This window comes from Capra hircus, chromosome 24 (assembly GCF_001704415.2).
Source record: "Capra hircus breed San Clemente chromosome 24, ASM170441v1, whole genome shotgun sequence".
NCBI lineage: Eukaryota > Metazoa > Chordata > Mammalia > Artiodactyla > Bovidae > Capra > Capra hircus.
In genome coordinates this window covers 31,021,082-31,042,566 of record NC_030831.1, presented here as the reverse complement: position 1 = coordinate 31,042,566, position 21,485 = coordinate 31,021,082, and the positions used below count along the sequence as shown (strand labels likewise).

Genomic DNA, 21,485 nt, shown 5'->3' with positions numbered 1-21,485 from the left:
AAAGTCTACCAGCAGTAAACAGGCAAAGTACACGAAACATCAGTTTATACAAAAGCTACAAAAGGGCCATAAATATGAGAAAATTCCTTGTTTCATTTAATATAGTAAAAAGGCAAATTAAAACCATGAGATCCATTTTTCAACTTTTAGATTTGCAAAGATCAAAAGTTTTGTTCCAACCATATTATGCAGAAAAAAGCACTTTCATAATTCATTGGAAGACTATAAATGTATAAGTAAGTACTATTTTTATGTAGACCAATATGGCAATAACTACCATATTATAAAATGCATATACCTTTAACCTAGCAATTTCAGTTCTAGAACTTTATCCTATAAATATACAAGTTTTTGAGTGTATATGGATACAAAACTGTAAGTTTGTTTACTTATTTATATTTCACAGGCATTTTCGCAAGAGTGTAATTTTTAATACCAAAAGACTAGAAATAACCTATATTTCTATCAGAAGGAAACGGTCCAAATAAATGCGAGGCATCCATAAAAAGAATGCAATACAGTCATCAAAAACAATGAGGCAGCTCTTTATATACTGAGTGGTCTCCAAAATATATCTTTATATATTCATGGTATCTAAGGGAAATCTTTAAGAGGTAAAAATATGAAATACTATCTAACATATGCTACCATTTGTGTTTAAAAAAAAGAAGAAGAAAGAATGTACACCAGCACATGTTTTACGGGGTAACTAGACACCAATGACTATCTGGAACAACGAGTCTGGGTAGAGAGGGGCTGTGTGTCTTTTTGCACCTTTTGATTTTGGTACCATTCACAACATCCCTATGAAGTCAGTACTAATATTATCCCCATTTTACAGAGGATAAAAATGAGGCTTAAGGAGGTTTACAATTTTGTCAAAAATGGTAAAGTAGTGGTTTTTAAGAGTCAAGCCTAAGTAGTCTGATTTGAGTCCTTCCCCTCACTCCTGATATGTGACCCAATGAGAAAGGATGGAGTGAATAATTAAAAAACATTTCAAATTGGCAACAGAATGTACTTTATGATTTCCCAGTAGGTAAGAAGTGGGACGGAGAAGGCAATGGCACCCCACTCCAACACTCTTGCCTGGAAAATCCCATGGACGAAGGAGCCTGGTAGGCCACAGTCCATGGGGTCGCTAAGAGTCAGACACGACTGAGCGACTTCACTTTCACCTTTCACTTTCATGCATTGGAGAAGGCAATGGCAACCCACTCCAGTGTTCTTGCCTAGAGAATCCCAGGGACAGGGGAGCCTCATGGGCTGCCATCTATGGGGTCGCACAGAGTCAGACACAACTGAAGTGACTTAGTAGCAGCAGCAGCAGCAGGCATATATTATCTTTTTTTTTTTCAATCAGCTAAATTTATTTTAAAGGAAGATATGTGATCAAGATCAAACAGCATATAAAGAACACTACCACTTACAAGACAAAATATTAAAAACACAACTAAAATCAGAAATCAAAAGCCTAGATACAAATTTGTGTGCATAAAAAGGTTGGCTAAATATCATAAGAAACTTATTAAATAAAAACAATATAACTAACTGGACTTCCAATTTCTCCTACACCTAACTGTAAACTTTCTAACTATGAGTTGTTTTAGAAGTTCTCCAGTATTCTAGACAACCTAGGTCATAACTGGTTGAAAATCCCTGGCTCATAAAGAGATATCTTATTCCAGATGGCCTCACACAAAAACCAAATGTCATGTTAACAATAATTACACTGCTGCTCACTTGCTTCCTCAGCCTTTGGCATGAATGTTACCTGGAGAAGTTGAATTGAATTCCTAATTAAAGACACCACTATAAAAAAAAAAATCACAAAACTCCCCTGACTTACTAACCTGCATTGGCACTACTCTGACAGTTTTAAAAACAACATGTCCTGATGATCTAAGTGTGGTCAGAGCAAGAAGCTTCCTTTGACTACAAGCAGTTCCTTCTGACTACAACCAGAAGGAAGCAAGAAGCTTCCTTCTAACTACAACCAACAAGCTGTTATGTCTTTAATCCTGCCTCCATGTGGGGTGAGGGCCATGTGGGCCGTGACTGAGGAAGCCCTGGCAAGAAAGAGAAAGCTGCCACCAAAACACCCCAGCCTCCTCCATGACCCATCAATCACACATCACTCTCCGGGAAGCCAGGTGACCTGGCCTCTTTTGCTCTGTGCTTTCTGCATCCAAAGACCCTGAACACCAATGCTACCAACACAATCAGCTGATACTATCCTAAAGATGCTAATACTACTAATTTAAAAAATAAACTTCTCTGTGATTTTAATTTACTCTCACTATTGCTATTTGTATAATACTTTATGTTGATGAAAATAATCTTTTTTAGAAAGTAAAAATATTCTTATATTAAATGTAGAAAACACCCCACCAAAAATTATGGGTATGGGTGTGACTACTATTACAAAAACAAGATAATTTAAAGATACTTTTCAGGTTAAAAATTCAACCCAGCAAAAGGTGTGTAAATCAGCACCTGATGGTCTGAAAGATATTTTCAGTAGCTCTAAACTTAAAATGGATAAACAACAAATGATGTATCATGTAAGAAAGCTGACACTTTTCAGCTTTTAATTTTGCTCAATTTCCACATTTCCATTATGCTATAAACATATATATTCATAAAAATCCAAGCTCAGTTTCAATAGACCAATGAGAAAATACTAAATACATTAGCACTTTAGAGAGTATTTCGTTTTACCTCCCTATGTGTTATTTTTCCAACAGTACCGTTTCTGACATCAATAAAATTTCGAGTAAACACAAAACTCAGAGAAATGCTACAATACATTTTTATAAACATTTTAATTCTTAAGCCATGATGCCATGCCTTTTCCCCCCACCAAAAGCTTCTAAAGCCAGCTGTATTGCATAGTTTCAGACAGACTAAATTTAGCCAGTTCTGTTCATCAGAGGAATGCTGTGTGTCAGCTACATCAAAGCCCAAGGGCAGCCTGATAAACACTGAATACAGGTCACGTAGCTCTGTAGCTAACAAACTCTAAGAGAGCTTGGACTCGGGGGCATTCAAAGCAGTTTTGTCATCAACAATCTAAGTATCCCTTGAGCCCCCATGTCGTTTCAGTTGCTAAGCAACTCTGGTGTTAATGTCTTAGAGGAGAGAAACTTACCAGGCATCTGGCCGTTCATCTGGTTCTGCATGTGTGGTGCCGGAGGACCCCCACCTACCATTCCATCTGAAGGCATGTTGTGAGCGCGCGGAGGTGGGGGAGGGCCGCTCGGACTCATCCCTCCGGGACCCATAGGCATATTCTGTGTGGGTGGCTGAAAGAAGACAGTTTAGTAAAACAAGACAAACAGTCAGACTAATATATTAAAGATGCATATGGTGTAACAGTTGCCTATATTATTCAAGTGAACAGGAACAAAAACACACATGCGTTTCAACTTATTCTACTGCATTTTAATTATGGTCTTATTCACATTGTGCTTAATACGCTCCAAAAACTTCATAGGATCATCAGCATGGATGTATCCTCTGACCACCTTAGACCAAAAGAAGAACCACAATTCAGGTGTATTTTACTTTACAGTGAAAATTTAAAAATCATAACATTTGATACAAAAAGAATTCTTGTTTATCTATAAAGATTTCTAAGGTGCCCACTATTGCTATTTCAATTATACTTTAAAAATCAAGTCTCCTTTCATTATTGATATATTTGGATATATTTACTCTTAGTGGTTATTTCACCTGAAAAGATACAGTAACAAAAGACTAAGGTACAGAAACTTCAAAATGTGATACATTTTATATTGTTGGGAGGGGGGGTGGCTTTGGAGGGGGAATGTTTCAAACCACAAAGATGCAGCTCAGCCCAACATTTTTGTGCCGACTACTCCTATAGATTGGAAACATTACTGACGGCCTCCAAGGGTACACAGACAGCTGCCTCAAAAGGATGCCTTTGGCAAATTTCCTAATGAAAGTGTGAAGAAAATCACTGACTAACCTTGAGAGTTCACAAAAGGGCAAAAGGAAAAACACAGATATAAGATAAGGTGGTCTGTAAACCTGGCTCCCTTCTTGGGGATTTTTGGGTAGAGAAAGCATAATAGTTTCTTTCCAAACCCCAGTTTTTTAAGCCTGTAAGAGGATACAGAAATCTTACCTTTACAGATCTATTTTGCTTTCTTTCTCTACTTGTCTGTGTTCTAAACAGAATGTCCATTTCTACAACTTCAGTCTTCCTCTGACATGTTTACTGCGTCTATACTACCCAGATTTTGCAAACACAGTCCTCCCTAGCACACTGACCAGATATACATGGTTCTTTACACATCACGTGTGAACACTCAAATCTCCTACCACCTCATAATCACTAACATTTACAAAATTAAACAGATTCAAAATCTTAAATTCATAATCTTAGTTTCTTCCACTACTGAACCCAATAACTACTTATTAAATATCTCCTCTTCAAGTCTTATCTTAAATTCTTTATCCAGTTTGTATTCTTGAAATACTTTGCTCCATTTTCAAGAAAATTACCAAACATCAACTCGGTGTCACATATCTCACTTTTAAATCACCCTTTATCTTCCTTCAATATGGCTGACTTGACCCTCTGGTTCGAAAATCCAATTCCTTCCTCCTATTATCTTGTCCAAATTTTCTGTTCAAGAATTTATGCTCTCATTCTCAGTAGGTATCAGTTTCTCATCTTCTTGTAATTCAAGTGAGTCAACTCATAAAACATCAGTGTTCTCAGTTCCCATCATAATAAAGTAGCTTGTATCAAACTAACCCTCTTGCTAATAAAAGCTATAAAATCCAGATAGGCCACTCTCTCCTTCCGAGATGGCCCAAACTCTGTGGAGTGTCTTTTTCTCTAAATCCATTTCTTACCTATCACTTGGTTCTCACAGAATTCTTTCTGCCATGAGACATCAAGAACCTGAGCTTCATCAAGTTCTGAAACCAGGAGGTGGATCGAGAAAGATCTTGCTGTGATTTACATTAAGGAGTATTCTGTCTATGTTTTCCAAGACTCATTACTTTGTATTTGTGCTTCTTTACCTGGTTAGTTGTACTTATTGAAAATGGCAAAAAAAAAAAAAAAAAAAAAAAAATTAAAACTGTTTCTCTAAAAAAATAAAATCTAGATAAAAGGAAAAATCATTTGAAGGCACTGAAGAGTAATGTACACAGAGAGGAACAAGAGGGGAGACAACTCTTAAAAGAAGGGAAAAATGGAAACAACAGCCACGCTGGCTTTTCCTGACTTCACTGTGGAACAGAAAACGCAAGAGGTGGCAGTCCCACTAGACTGAGAGAAGACGGAGATTTTCAGCCACCAGAGAGCCGGAAACTAAAGAACAAAGTCCCAGAGAGAAAGAACCAGAAAGAAGGCGGAGATTCAAGAAAACTAGCAGAAAACAGCCATTACTACAAAAAAGAGCTGAGATTTCAGCTCTGCCCTGTTCAAGGGAGACAAAGACTGGAGTAGAGGCCGCAGCACATCAGAACGGCCTTCAAACAAGCCAATCTCTCTGTTAAGATTTCAAAAGAGCTTTTACTTGGATTAAGATCACAATTTAAATAGATCAGCCCTACCAAGTCCAAAAACCCTCAATTAAAATTAAAAGACATTCTACAAAAAATAAGAAATGGCCAACACTCATCAGGATGGCTACAATAAATTTTTTTTTTTAACTACAGAAAATAACAAGTGTTGGTAAGAAAGTGGAGCAAATAACTCTCATACATGCTGAAGGGACTGGAAAAGGGTGCAGCTGTTGTGCCAAACACTTGAGCAGATTCTCAAAGAGGTAAACACAGAGCTATCAAAGGACCCAGCAATTCCTCTCCAGGTATAGATCCAAGAGAACCGAAGACATACATTCACACCATATTTACACATGAATGTTCACAGCAGCACTATTCATAAAATGGCCAAACAGTAGGGGAAAAAACTAAAAGTTCTTTAACCAATGAATGAATAAACAAAATGTGATAAATTATCTACACAATGGAATGTTTTTCAGCCACAAAATGGAGCGAAGTACCGATACGCACTACAGACACATCTTACGCTAAGTCAAGAAGTCAGACTCAAAAGTCCATGCATGGTATGATTCCATTTACATGTGCTGTCCAGAACAGGCAAAGCCAGAGAGACAGAAAGTAGACTGATCAGTCTTTGCCAGGGGGATGGGCAGAGGTGACAACTGGAGCTGATGGTCAATGGTCATGAGTGTTCTTCTTGGAGTGATGGAAGTGTCCTGAAATTAGATAATGGTAATGGCTGTATACCCTGTGAACACACTGAAAACCACTGAGTTGTATACAAGCATTCCTCACTTTATTGTGCTTCAATGATACTGTGTGTGTGTTTTATAAATTAGACGTGTGTGGCAACCCTGTGTGAAGGAAGTATATTGGTGCCATTTTTCCAACAGCATTTGCTCATTTCAAGTTTCTGTGTCACGTTTTGGTAATTTTCACAGTATTTCATGACTATTATATTTGTCACGGTGGTCTGTGAGCAGCGCTCTTTAATGTTACTATTGCAAAAAGATTACAACTCACGGTTCTGATGCTGGTGAGCATTTTTTTAGCAATCGAGTATTTTTTAATTAAGCTGTGTATACTGATGTTCAGACACAGTGCCAATCCACCCTTCACAGACTACAGTACAGTGTAACACAACTTTTATATGCTCTGGGAAACAGAAAAATTTCTGTGACTAGCTTTATTGCAGTATTCACGTTATTGTGGTGGTCTAGAATGCCGTGTCCGACTCTTTGCAACCCCATGGACCGTAGCCTACCGCGATCCTCCGTCCATGGGATTTTCCAGGCAAGAGTACTGAGTGGGTTGCCATTTCCTTCTCCAAGAATGGAACCCACAATATCTGAGGGTGACTGTACTTTGAAAGGTTAAAATGGTGAACTTCACACTATGTGAATTTTATCTCCATAAAAAAAAAAAGAAGAGTAGATGGACGACCAACAGAAATAATAGAAAACAGAAAAAAGACACAAAGGTCATTTACATTTTTGAGTTATATGAGAGACCTTAATAATGACTGATATGTTCCAGGCAAAAAGCAAACAGGATAAATGGAGAATTTCAGCAAAGCCTAGAATTCTTAAAAGAGTAAAGTGGAACAACAAAAATGTAAAATAAAATCACACATCAAGATAGAAAAAATGGAGAGAAAATACAACTCAAAAGTGTTACAGACATGTATGTCATGCTAAAAAGGCCTAACACACATCTAACTGGAGTTACAAAAGTGGAGAAAATGACACATAAGCAGTAAGAATGCTGGTCAAGAATTTTCCAAACCTAACAAAAGACATGAGTCTCTAGCAAACGTATGAAGCTCTACAAACCTCAGCAGGATATGAAGCAAGCATTGCTAGACGTGTCAGAGTCCAAATCCTAACAGCCGAAGTCAAAGTGAAAGCCTTAAAAGCAGCCAGGGAAAGAGAGTCACATTACCTTCAGGGGGCCGGTGATCAGACTAAAAACCTATTCTGTATCAGAAATAATGGAAATAGAATGCAAAAAACCAAGACCTTTACGGTGCTAAGACAGAAAAAGAAAATGATAAATTAACCGACCTAGAATTCTATACTAAGAGAAAATATACTCCAAATACGAAGATGAAATAATAATAGTTTCAGATGAATGAAAACTGAGATAACTTGTTCAACTGAAAAGGATTCATCCAGCTAAAAGAAAATGGCCCCAGACGGAAGCACAGAACTAAAGGAATTAACAGAAAGGAATGAAAAGGTAAATATGTAAACAAATAAAAACATTAACATTTAAAATAACAGTAACAATGACTAGCATAGTTTAAAGATATGTAGAAGTATAAAATATGACAAGACTAACATAAAGGACAACAGAATAAAGAGTTAAATTGCTATAAATTTCTTGTATTTTTCAGCAAGTGTTAGAAGTACAAATTTAGACTGGAATCTAATAAACCAAGCTTGCACAATGTAATCTATTGGGTAACTACTCAAAAATGCCTATATACATATAAAGAACAAATAATGCTTGATTAATTCAAAGAAGGACCAAAAAAAGTCAAATAGAAAACCAGGATCAGGCTGACAAACTCAGAACCTATTATATCATGTTCTACATTAAATATTTATGGACCTCTCAGATTTCATATCCATATTCAATTTCATATTTGTATTCAATATTTCAATAAAATAACAAATATTACTGAATTTTTAAAACACTCAACTATATTCTGTTTACAAGAGATTTACTTTAAACTTAAGGACATACAGATGTTAAAAGAAAAAGAATAATATATAAACATTAATTAAATGTATGGTGATGTCACTATATATCAGTTGACAAATCAAGAACTATTACCACTAGAAAAACAAAAGGGACAGTTTATTATAATGAAAGGACCAATTAACCAGGAATGTAATGATCATAAATTTGCATACATCTTATAACACAGCTTCAAAATCTATATCCTAAGAGTTGACAGAATCAAAAGGAAAAAGCAAATAATCCATAATAATGGTTGGAGATTTTAATATACTTCTAGTAATTGACAGGACAAAAAAACATCTAATAGCAATAAAGAGCCTTAGACTATAAGATTCGACAACACCATTAACAACTCAATTTAATTAACATGCTTAGCTTACTATATACAACAATTGCTTAATACACAATCTTCTCAAACACTCAAGAAATGTAGACCAAACTAGGCTATATTCGGGGCCACAGAGGAAGTCAACAAATAACAAATTATTGAAATCACATGTTATATGTTTTGAGCACAGTGAATTAAACTCGAAATCAGTAACAGAAAACTAATAACCTGTTAGTGAAGAAATCACAATGGAAATTAGAAAATATGCTGAAATGAATGAATGGTAATGAAAATGCAACATCAAATTTGTGAGACAGGGACTTCCCTGGTGGCCCAGTGGCTAAGACTCCGAGCTCCTTAAGCAGGGGTCCTAAATTCAATCCCTGGTCAGAGAACTAGATCCTCCATGCTGCAACTAAGGCCCAGCACAGTCAAATAAATCTTTTTTTTTTTTAAAAAAAAGCAGCAGCAGCCAGGAAAAAAAAAAAAATATATATATATATATATATGACATACAGCTAAACCATGAAAATTTATAGCTTGAAAATGCATATTTAAAATGCATTTTTAAGAAAGGTTAGAAAATTAATGATATAAGCTTCCATCTGCAGTAGCCAGGAAGAGACAGCAATCAAACCCCAAATAGTATAATGAAGGAAATAAAATAAGACAAGTACAGAACTCAAGCAACCATACGCAGTCTTTTAGAGAACACAAAAATGGGGAACAATTTCCAAGTCCTAATGGGGTCACCAAAACTCTGATACCAAAACCTGACAATGACATCACAAGAAAGAAATTTACAGGCCAATATTTCTCGTGAACAGACGCAAAAATCCTAAACAAAATTTTGCAAATCAAATTCAGACTGCATAAAAAAGATGATGCATTATATAAACAATGGAATTTATTTCAGGAATGCAGGCTGATTTAACTTCTGGAAATTAATCATTGTAACACTCACCAAATTACCAAACTAAAATTCATATAATCATCTCAATAAAGGAAAATTATCTGTTAAAATTCAACATCCACTGAAAAGTTTAAAACATTAAGAATGGGAACATCCTTAACCTAGTAAATCTAGTTTACAAAATAAAATGTATACTCAATATCATCTTTTATTGATGAAAATACTGGACTTTCAGGAAGAAAATAAAAATTCAGGAACAAGACAAGTATATTCATTAACACCGTATATTCAACAAAATAAATAAACCAACAAATCAACAGTATTAAAAAAGAATAAAGTAGGGGGAAAAATAAAAGATTGGTAATGACATATAATTATTATTCAAAGATAACATGATTGAGTGCATAGAAAATACAAGAGAATCTTTAACAAACTGTTAGGATCACTAAAGTAAGTAGAAACAAGGTATATATATACACACACCTATATATGTATGTGTATATATATAATTTCTATAATTTCCAATAAACAACTAGAAAACTAAAATTTTGAAAATGATACCATGTATAACAGCATCCAAAAAAAGGTGACTAGCTAGGAGATAAATCTAGCAAGAGATGTGCAATACTTCTACACTGCGACATTGTTGAGAGAAATTAAGGGTTACTAAACAGAGGCATATGTCATCCTCATTGACTGGAAGACTAAATATTGTGGAGATGTATCAGTTTCTCCATTGTTGGCTTAGAGATTTTATGTAATCTCAATCAAAATCCAAGCAGGCTTTCTGCAGAAATTAACTCTAAAACTAACTCTAAAATTTACATGGAAATACAGAAGACTTAGAACAGCCAGGATTCTAGAACAACAACATTACCTGATACATAGTGTTCAGGTATGTGGCTGATGCAAGGACTGATAAACAGGCCAACAGAATAAAAGAACTGAGGAACAGCCCCACACTCACAGCCACTTTACAACAAAATGATTTATATTCAATGGGTGACAACTGATCTTTCCAATAAATGGTACTGGATAAACTGAACATCATATGAACAAAAATGAACCCTGACTCCTAGCTCAGATCATAAACAAATTTAATCTGCAATGAATCATGGATAAACGAACTTTCAGAAGCAAGGATATCTTCCTGACCCTTATACAAGAAAGTATTTTATAAACAAGAACTGAAAAGAAAAAGACTGATAAACTGGGATTTCATTTAAATTAGAAACTGTTCATCCAAAAACACCATAAAGAGAATAAAAAGGTAATTTTCAAACTGGAAGAAAGTATTTGCAATATATATAGTCAGTAAAAGATTTGTATCTAGGATATAGGAAGAAGCCCTACAAATCAATTTAGAAGACAACCCAGTTGAAAGTGGGCAAAAAAACAGGCATCAGAGAAAGTTTTTGGAATGATAGCATTATTCTATATCCTGACTGCAGCAGTGGTCACAAGGATTAGTCGAAATTCATCCACCTATACAATTTAAATGAATGAATTTTAGTCTATGTAAATTATAGCTCAACCGTCATTTTCTCAAGAAAGCCTTCCCTCACCCTCAGGGTCATCAGGCCCCATTATCTGCCCGCTTAGTCCTAGATGCCCTTCCTTCATAGCATTTGCAACTGTTACTTAAAATGTTTGCATCATTACTTAATTAATATCTGTCTACCACACTATATGTTAACTTCTATAAGGACTGAGCCCATAATTATATTTGCTTATCACTGTAGCCCCCAATCATTTAGTATCAAATAGAAGTAAAGTGTTAATTGCTCAGTCGTGTCTCTTTGCAACCCTAGACTGTAGCCCGACAGGCTCCTCTTTCCATGGGATTCTCCAGGCAAGAATACTGGAGCGGGTTGCCATTTCCTTCTCCAGGGGATCTTCCCGACCCAGGGACCCAACCTCAGCCTCTGGCAATGTGGGCATATTCTTTACCATCTGAACTATCAAATAGAGGTACTCAATAAATAATTGTTGCGAAAAACTGGGGCTTCCCTGGTGGCTCAGATGGTAAAGAATCCACCTGCAACGCAGGAGACTTGGGTTTGATCCCTGGGTTGGGAAGATCCCCCCTGGGGGAGAGGGAAGGGCAATCCACTCCAATGTTCTTACCTGGAGAATGCCCATAGAAAGAGGAGCCTGGTGGGATCATGATTTTGATTGTCAAAATTGCTTACTCAACTCCACACCTCCATTTGGAAGTCTATTAGACACTCAAACTTAAAATCTATAACACTGAGTCCCTAACATCTCGGCCTCAGCCTCATATCCCTTTATCCAACACTATCTATCAGCTGATGACAATTTCATCTTCCAGTTGCTCTGCTGAAAACCAACAGCGGCATCCTTAACCTCTATTCTTACATACTGCCTCCTACACCCAACTTTCAACATATCCTTTGGGCTCTACCTTCAAAACAAACCCACAATTTGACTTCTACTACCAACTCCTCTGCTACCACCCTAGTACAAGCCACCATCACCACTCATGCTCATGATTACTGCAAGAGCCTCCTTGAGGACTCCCTGCTTCGACCCACTCTCCTCCATAGTAAATTCTCCACAAAGTAATCAGAAACATCAATCCACTCTCTGGCTCAAAATCTTCCATGAGCTTCTGGTTTCAGAGAGAAAAACAAAGTCCTTACAACAACTTGCAAGATAGGCTCTGTTCACACAATCTTCCTCACCTTATTCTGTTCCAGCCAAAACAACCTTCCCACTGTCCCTTGGCCAGGCAGGGTCTCACTTCAGGAGCTTTTCACTGCTTGTTTCCTCTGCCTAAAACACTTTCTCAGGTCTTAGCTCAGACGTCACCTTCTCAAAGAGGTCTACCCTGACCACTCTATTTCATCTTATAAACTCCATCCCAGCTTCCAGTACTTCCAATACACCTCTTCCTCTCCTAATTGTTTTCCTTTCCTTAGCTCTTTCTATCTCCTAACAGGCAACATGATTTAATTATTTATCATGCCTGCCTTGCTTGGTACAACATAAAATCCAAAAGAGCAGGAATATATGTGTTTTGATAAAGTAATTAACTATTGCCTAACACACAGTAAGCATCTGATACTTAGGGAAAAAATGAAGAAGCAATCAAATTTAAACAATTTACTATAAAACTAAAAATAATTCTGAGTATAAAATATCTTCACTATTTCTTCAGAATATTTTAAGAAACTGAAAAATACAAATTTTAGTTTAATAATCTTTGACCTGTATAAATATCATTAGTGTAACTGTCACTAAAATAGTTCCCCAAAGGAGGCAATCAAGTGACATACAGAAACAGATTAAAAAGAAATTATTCAAAACAGGCTACATGTATTTTACACATACAGATAGATACATATACACCTATAAATACTTCCAAAATCTGATAAAGAGATGATCCTTAGACACACACTAGAGTCTTGATGAATCAACCAAGACTGGATCCAAAAGCCCCATCCATATCATTATTTGTCATACTTTCTAGTCCTAAAACCAGTCTCCCAAAATGAGTTTTACACATATCTGAAATAGTTTAGGAAGGTCTCCTCGATTCCTCATTCATGCTATCCAGCAAACGGCTATCATGGTTCTTCCTAGAAGTCTGAAAAGGCAAGATAGGCAACAATGTTGGCAAAATGTTCCCTGTACTAGCATAGAGAAATGTGTTCCCATAAATTAATTCTCTATGAAATGCACGGTTACCTCCTTTATGAAAACTTCTCTAATCCTCAACAGAAGAACTAATCACTTCTATTATGTTTCAAATGTACTTGAAATATACATACTTCTAAAACAGCATATAATTATACTGCAGAATTACTGTTGTCTTTAATTTCATTTATAGAATGCTCTGGCATATAAAATACAAACAGACATTTCAAAAGACCATTTCACCTGCAGTCTTGCTGTTTTTAATACCGAAATGTCTTAATTAGACACCTTTTATTTTGCAGCACTTATTAAAGTAGAAGAGAAAGAAGACAGCTGTGGCTGGTGAAAGAAAAGGGAGTAGTCTGAGATGATCACTGTTTCTCAGTAAAAGAACTCAGTGTTTATACTACTCACTTGAGACAGGAAATACGAAAATGCAGGCTGTGCACTTTTTTCCCCCCCTTTAACAGCAGGAACAGAGGAAACTTGAGAGAGATGAGTTTTGCCCACATCATGTGGTGAGGAATATTCAAACTGGGTATGCCAAATGGAAGCTAGATTCACGGTGCACACCTGGGCAAGAAGATACCTATTTGGGAGCCAAGAATATGGAGAAAGTGAAAGTCGCTCAGTTGTGTCTGACTCTTTTTGACACCATGAACTATATAGTCCAAGGAATTCTACAGGCCAGAATATTGGAGTGGGTAGCCTTTCCCTTCTCCAGGGATCTTCCCAACCCAGGGAGCGAACCCAGGTCTCCCATACTGCAGGTGGACACTTTACCAGCTGAGCCACAAGGGAAGCCCAAGAATACAGAGGGAGAACTTCAAGTCAAGAATATAAAAAACCAGGAATGTGAGTGAAATCTCCCAGAATGGGTGTGTATAGTAAAAAAAAAAGTTCAAGGATAGATCATCAGTATTTGATGGGCAGGTAAAAGATAGGCAGCTGAGTAGCTAGAAAAGTAAGCAAAGAAAACTCACAGAAGTTCAAGAACACAAGCTTCAACACTATCACACTGACCAGATAAACATGATCACGTTCATCAAACACTCAAAACATTCTGAAACACTCTGAAAAGATGCCAATATTGAAGAAAAGTCCGTACCATAAATCTAAGTAAAATTTTAAACGCTTTCATTAAAAAAAAACTAATATAAAATAGGACAGTGTGTACAGCAAGCTTCTACTTGCATAGAAAAGAAGGGGAAAGTATGTATTTACATTGGCTTTTATTTGCATAAAACACAGCAAGAAGACAAAGTTGGAGATGGGTTTTGTATAGCTTTTGCAGTCCTTAATGTTCTAACAACATCAAAGTATTATTACCTGTGCTAAAAATTAAGCTAAAATTTATAAATGAAACAGACCTTGCTAATCTTTAAAATGTTCCACAGCTCTAACCATGTGTTCCTTCATTTCACTTGGATCATACCTACAAACAGCTAATTTTGTAAACAGCAAATCCTATAATATCAAACTTTAGTCAGTGAAACATCTTAACTAATGAGGGCTCTGCCAACATGGTCACTGACCTGAAGACAAATATATGATTGTTTTTACTGACACTTGTCTAAGGAAAGGCTAATCGAGTGCCCAGCGCTAAATCAGGCTACCAAATGTGGCATCCTCCAAAAATGCAATTTAGGAAATAAAAAAACAACATATAAAGTGTAAGGCTACTTTCTCTAAGCTGATTTTTAGTAATAATTTAAGACTTTTCTTTTTTTGTACAGAAAATAGATTAAACAAAAATTATCTTTAATACCTAACATTACCTGGTTAAATTAGAGATTCTTTTTAAAACTTAATGCTCATAATGAATTAAGTGAACAGCCAAGACAAGCAATTCCAATCAACTTTCAGCCTTCTTTTAAAATTAAATGCACACAAACTCAAACTCAGTGAATGGCATGAATATCAGTTAAGTCTCCAAACTCCTTCCCTTATTCTACGTATGTATTCAGTAACTGAATCCAGCCAATCTTCTTTCAAACACTCCCAAATCTGAATTCTCTTCCCATGTGTATGTTCCAATTGCATACTACCTTCATTTTCATCACCATCAATATTTACTGAGTACCTCCTACACACTGGACACCCTAAACTGTTTCATTTAGTCCTCCATGTAATAGAATCACAGAGTAATTGTAAATTCTCATATTGTAAAGTGGTCACAGTATACATCAAATGAAGGTAGGTACTACAGAAAAAGGAATCATATTTTCCCAAAGTTTTACATATCCTCAAATGTCACTGGATATCCCATTCAAAATACAGAGCAATATAAAATCCTCAGTTCCTAGTTATACAATAGAATCAACTGAAAAGCTCTTAAAATGTGCAGCCAAGGTAAAGAAACACTAGACTATATGATTCGCCAAGTTCCTTCTAGCTCTAAAACTTTAATTCTGTAGAAATATTTCCAGACTGTATGTCTTCAAAATGAACTGCCACAATAAAAAAGACTATTTTCTCCCCCAAGTTCTTCCCAAAGAAAAATTAAATAGATAAAAGCTTTATAAAATTTAAAATGTTCTCTCATAATTCTTTCCTAAATCAATGGTACTTGAAAGTCAAAGTTGCTCAGCCATGTCCGACTCTTTGCGACCCCATGGACGATATAGCCCACCAGGCTCCTCTGTCCATGGGATTCTCCAGGCAAGAATACTGGAGTGTGTTGCCATGCCCTCCTCCAGGGTATCTTCCTGACCTCGGTACTGAACCCAGGTCTCCTGCTCTGCAGTCAGTCTTTACCATCTGAGACACCAGGGAAGCCCACTGCTGTTGTAGAAAGTAAATACCAACTCTGAAAATCAATATTCCAGTGATGCCTCCAACATCCTAAGGGAGACAGGACCCTATATACACGTACTAAATGGAGGCAGAATAGTGTGCACTTTGAACAATGCCAACTTTGTATAAATACTTGGCCTCTTTCAATGTCACCTCAGATGTCAGGCACACTGCTTTTAAATAAGCCTGTCCACAGACTACATTCTCTGAGTTCTGATTTGTGATTTGCTGCTTTTTGGTTATGGGCTTAAAACTGAAAAATCAAACTGTTAAAACATATATAAAATTAAGAGTAGTTTCTGTTAGAAACTTACAATGCATGTGAAACAAGAAAAGAATACCCAGGACCCAGACGAAGAAGTAAAATGCCTAATGGTTAGTACCCTGGCTTTATAAGTTGTCTTTCTCCTTCTAGGTCTTTTCCCATTTATTCCTGGTCTTTTAATTCTTGACTTTCATTCAAACAGAAGAGGATTGCTAGATCTGGCCTAGTTTCAGATACATGAAATATTACTATAAACACATAATTCCTCTTTGGGGGGGGTGATATTAAAAACTGAGAGTTGAGCTTACATATAAGTATGGGTACATTTCTAATTCCTACAACCAGTTGAAAAAAGTGAAAAACTTCATTCTGGAAAACTTGAGTAAAATCGCCCTAAAACATACAGTCTCTTTTCAGGGTCAAAATTTCTCATGCTACAGTTAGTAACTAGTATATTCTATCTCTTTTTGCCAATTGGTGATATGTATTCTGTTATTTCAGTTTTCCCAAATTCACCTTTCTTCCTATTTCATTTCTAATCCAATTGCTTCCCTTGCAGCTGATTTTTCCCCTCTCTAGCCCCGCTGTTCTATATTGCTCCACCTCTCTGTTGCTCTCCTTACTATGAGGATCGATTTATTTCTAATCTCTCTAAAACCCTTCCTCCTTTGCTAATGTTGCTTTTCAAACAACTTAAGCTTCAAAATACTCATTTTTTAAAATGGAAATTTGGTCACTAACTTCAACTAAAACTTTGACAAGTACTAAGAGGGAAAATTTTTATTTCAAACTTCACAAATGGCAATATCTATATTCATTAGCAAAATATGTAAAATGGCGCCTCTGTGTTACGTGAATCTCAAATAATGGTAGCCTTGTAATGAAGTCTGTGTCTTTCCATGTGATAGTTCCTAACTAGGTGATGGTAAAATAATGTTTGCCTTGAATACAAACAATTATAATTTTTACTGTCCTTTTTGATCTATAGGGGAAAACATAAATGCTATTTTAAAAAATTTCAAGAAATTTCAGTAAAGTGTATAACTGAGCAACAGGTGAGAATGGACTAGTAAATTCTGAATCAGAAAACTCTGCAGTAGCTTAATGAATTTCTATGGTAAGCTACATTTTACCACATTGGCTTCTCAATAATTACTACTTTCCTGAGGATGGGCAAGAGAAATTAGTAACTAAATTTCAAGATGTGTGCTATGAACCAGCACTGTTGGGTTCTCCATAAAAGCTAGAGAGAATAAGGGACATCAAATCCCTTATGATTATACAGTGGAAGTGGGAAATAGATTAAAGGGACTAGATCTGACAGATAGAGTGCCTGAGGAACTGTGAATGGAGGTTCATGACATTATACAGGAGACGGGGATCAAGACCATCCCCATGGAAAAGAAATGCAAAAAAGCAAAATGGCTGTCTGGGGAGGCCTTACAAATAGCTGTGAAAAGAAGAGAAGTGAAAAGCAAAGGAGAAAAGGAAAGATATGAGCATTTGAATGCAGAGTTCCAAAGAACAGCAAAGAAAGATAAGAAAGCATTCCTCAGCAATCAATGCAAAGAAACAGAAGAAAACAACAGAATAGGAAAGACTAGAGATCTCTTCAAGAAAATTAGAGATACCAAGGGAACATTTCCTGCCAAGATGGGCTCGATAAAGGACAGAAATGGTATGGACCTAACAGAAGCAGAAGATATTAAGAAGAGGTGGCAAGAATATACAGAAGAACTGTACAAAAAAGAGCTTCACGACCAAGATAATCACGATGGTGTGATCACTCACCTAGAGCCAGACATCCCGGAATGTGAAGTCAAATGGGCTTTAGAAAGCATCACTACGAACAAAGCTAGTGGAGGCGATGGAATTCCAGTGGAGCTATTTCAAATCCTGAAAGATGATGCTATGAAAGTGCTGCACTCAATATGCCAGCAAATTTGGAAAACTCAGCAGTGGCCACAGACTGGAAAAGGTCAGTTTTCATTCTAATTCCAAAGAAAGACAATGCCAAAGAGTGCTCAAACTACCACACAATTGCACTCATCTCACCTGCTAGTAAAGTAATGCTCAAAATTCTCCAAGCCAGGCTTCAGCAATACATGAACCGTGCACTACCAGATGTTCAAGCTGGTTTTAGAAAAGGCAGAGGAACCAGAGATCAAATTGCCAACATCCGCTGGATCATGGAAAAAGCAAAAGAGTTCCAGAAAAACATCTATTTCTGCGTTATTGACTATGCCAAAGTCTTTGACTGTGTGGATCACAATAAACTGTGGAACATTCTGAAAGAGATGGGAATACCAGACCACTGACCTGCCTCTTGAGAAATCTGTATGCAGGTCAGGAAGCAACAGTTAGAACTGGACATGGAACAACAGACTGGTTCCAAATAGGAAAAGGAGTACATCAAGGCTGTATACTGTCACCCTGCTTATTTAACTTCTATGCAGAGTACATCATGAGAAAGGCTGGACTGGAAGAAACACAAGCTGGAATCAAGATTGCAGGGAGAAATATCAATAACCTAAGATATACAGATGACACCACCCTTATGGCAAAAAGTGAATCGAACTAAAAAGCCTCTTGAAAGTGAAAGAGGAGTGAAAAAGTTGGCTTAAAGCTCAACATTCAGAAAATGAAGATCATGGCATCTGTTCCCATCACTTCATGGGAAATAGATGGGGAAACAGTGGAAATAGTGTCAGACTTTATTTTTTGGGGCTCCAAAATCACTGCAGATGGTGACTGCGGCCATGAAATTAAAAGACGCTTACTCCTTGGAAGAAAAGTTATGACCAACCTAGATAGTATATTCAAAAGCAGAGATATTACTTTGCAACAAAGGTCCGTCTAGTCAAGGCTATCGTTTTTCCAGTGGCCATGTACGGATGTGAGAGTTGGACTGTGAAGAAAGCTGAGTGCCGAAGAATTGATGCTTTTGAACTGTGGTGTTGGAGAAGACTCTTGAGAGTCCCTTGGACTGCAAGGAGATCCAACCAGTCCATTCTAAAGGAGATCAGTCCTGGGTATTCATTGGAAGGACCGATGCTAAAGCTGAAACTCCAATACTTTGGCCACCTCATGAGAAGAGTTGACTCATTTGAAAAGATCCTGTTGCTGGGAGGGACTGGGGGCAGGAGGAGAAGGGCACGACAGAGGATAAGATGGCTGGACGGCATCACCAACTCGATGGACGTGAGTTTGAGTGAACTGTGGGAGTTGGTGATGGACAGGGAGGCCTGGCGTGCTGCGATTCATGGGTCACAAAGAGTCGGACATGACTGAGCGATTGAACTGAACTAAGACTTTAAGATATTTCCATAGTCTATGAAGACAATATTTCAAATCAAGACAAACTGACAAAATTCAGAATTGCACAGTATCGTAAGTTACAGAGACTCTCCACTGGGTGGGCCGAAGGGATATGGAAGGGGTAACAGGATCACCTGAGAACACTGTGCACAGTGCTCACTGCCCAGCCACCCACGGGATTCTGGTAACTGTCTGGGGGAGAATGTCCCCTCTCCACATTCAATGCCCTGGCTTGAGAATCCTGTAATGTGTTACTGTTTTGACGAGAACATGATCAGAAAAGTGTTATATCTTTCAGGTGTACTAGAACAGGAGGAAAGAAAAAAATCACCATAGGCTACCATGGTGACAATAAGCGAAATTCTTAGCCTGCATCTTAAATCCACAATATATTCCAGACTATAAGCAGACTCATTCATTTAACATGTTCTTTACAAACTTAACACCTAAGGACAACAACAATGCTAGACAAAACAGAAACGAAAGTGATTAAGGCATTCATTTACCTGACAACACAACAGACCAATCAAGGCACTGCAGGCTGTAAAATTTAGATTCAAGCTCTAGAAAAATCTAGCCAACTCCTACCCTGATACACGAATTTAAGAGCAAAGGGGTCAAACTTTTATTTCCATCCCATCCTAGTAGTAACGTGACTAACTGATATACTGCATGAACTGCTTTCAGTAAGGCGTGGGTTCAAGGGTCATGCTACCACTTACCAAGACACCCAAATCATCCTGAGACACCAATATTTTAAAGAATTCTGAGGATGAAATACAGTACTCAAAGGACCTGGTACTTAGCAGTCCTTCTGCAAGTGTGTTCTCTCGCCAGTGCAACAGGCATATCTGAGAAGCCATAAAAATAATTAATATACTATGGATAGCAAAACAGAATTCTATTCCAATACTTAAAGGAATCACATAGGGTGATGGCAGAGAAGGTCATTCAAATCCTCCCTGGCAGACAACAAAAAAGCTGGAGAAAATATTTTAAAAATATTTTTCATGACATAAAAGAACAGACAAAGCAATTAAAAATGCACAGGTCAAGCCCCAGAAGAAAAAAAATGCAGAGACATAGGCCCAAATCTGGGGCTACATTTGCTGTGGGCACAATAGGCAGGACAGAAAACTGGTTGAGAATTCCCCAAAACTGATCAAAGATTTCAATCCACAGATTTCAGAAATCTCAACAAAACACCAAGCAGGATAAATAAAAAGAAAATAGACAAATAAGACACCTAGAGAGATCATAGTAAAACTGCAAAAAACTCTAGACAAAGCAAAACTCTTCAACACAAAAAGTCAAACTGCCTTCAAAATAATAACGTTTACATTGACACAGCTGTCAATAGATAAAGGTCAGAAAACAACAGAATTATTAATTTAATGTACTCATATGCCAACCTAAAATCTGTCCCTGGCAAAAGCATCTTATAAGAATGATAGTTAAAAAAAAAAATTTTCAGATCACATATACAAATAAAAAGACCTGAAGGTATTTGCCACCACCAAACCAGTGCTAAAAGGAAATGTTGAAATATGTTCTTTTGGAAGGAAAAAAAGAAATGATCTGAGAGAGAAAAGGCTGAAAATGAAGGGAGGAATGAAAAGCATCAAAAATGGTAACAATGATAATTCTACTGAATACTAACTTTTAAAAAAGTAATAATCACTTGTGAGTAAACAGTCACAGATTTAAAATGTGTAACAACAGATAAGTCATTGAGAAAATGAATAGAAATACAGTATCTGAGGGTTCTTGAATTAACTGTATAGTAACCTATACAGTAAAAGAATAGTAAGCATATAAGTATATAAAAACAAGCATAAAGAAAAAGGAATAATTTAAAAAATTACCCAGACAGAAAGAACAGAAAAAAGGAATATAAACAGATGAGACAA

General features: G+C 36.8%; 1 protein-coding gene across 2 annotated transcripts in view; it reads right to left on the bottom strand.

The window, feature by feature from the left end:
• The window catches only part of SS18 (SS18, nBAF chromatin remodeling complex subunit), a 71,925-nt gene that overhangs the window by 31,329 nt on the left and 19,111 nt on the right, over positions 1-21,485 (bottom strand). For both annotated transcript variants that reach the window (XM_018039665.1, XM_018039664.1), the window contains exon 4: positions 3,152-3,305. In XM_018039665.1, the coding sequence (XP_017895154.1) occupies positions 3,152-3,305 (154 nt within the window). The remainder of the gene's footprint in view (positions 1-3,151; positions 3,306-21,485) is intronic.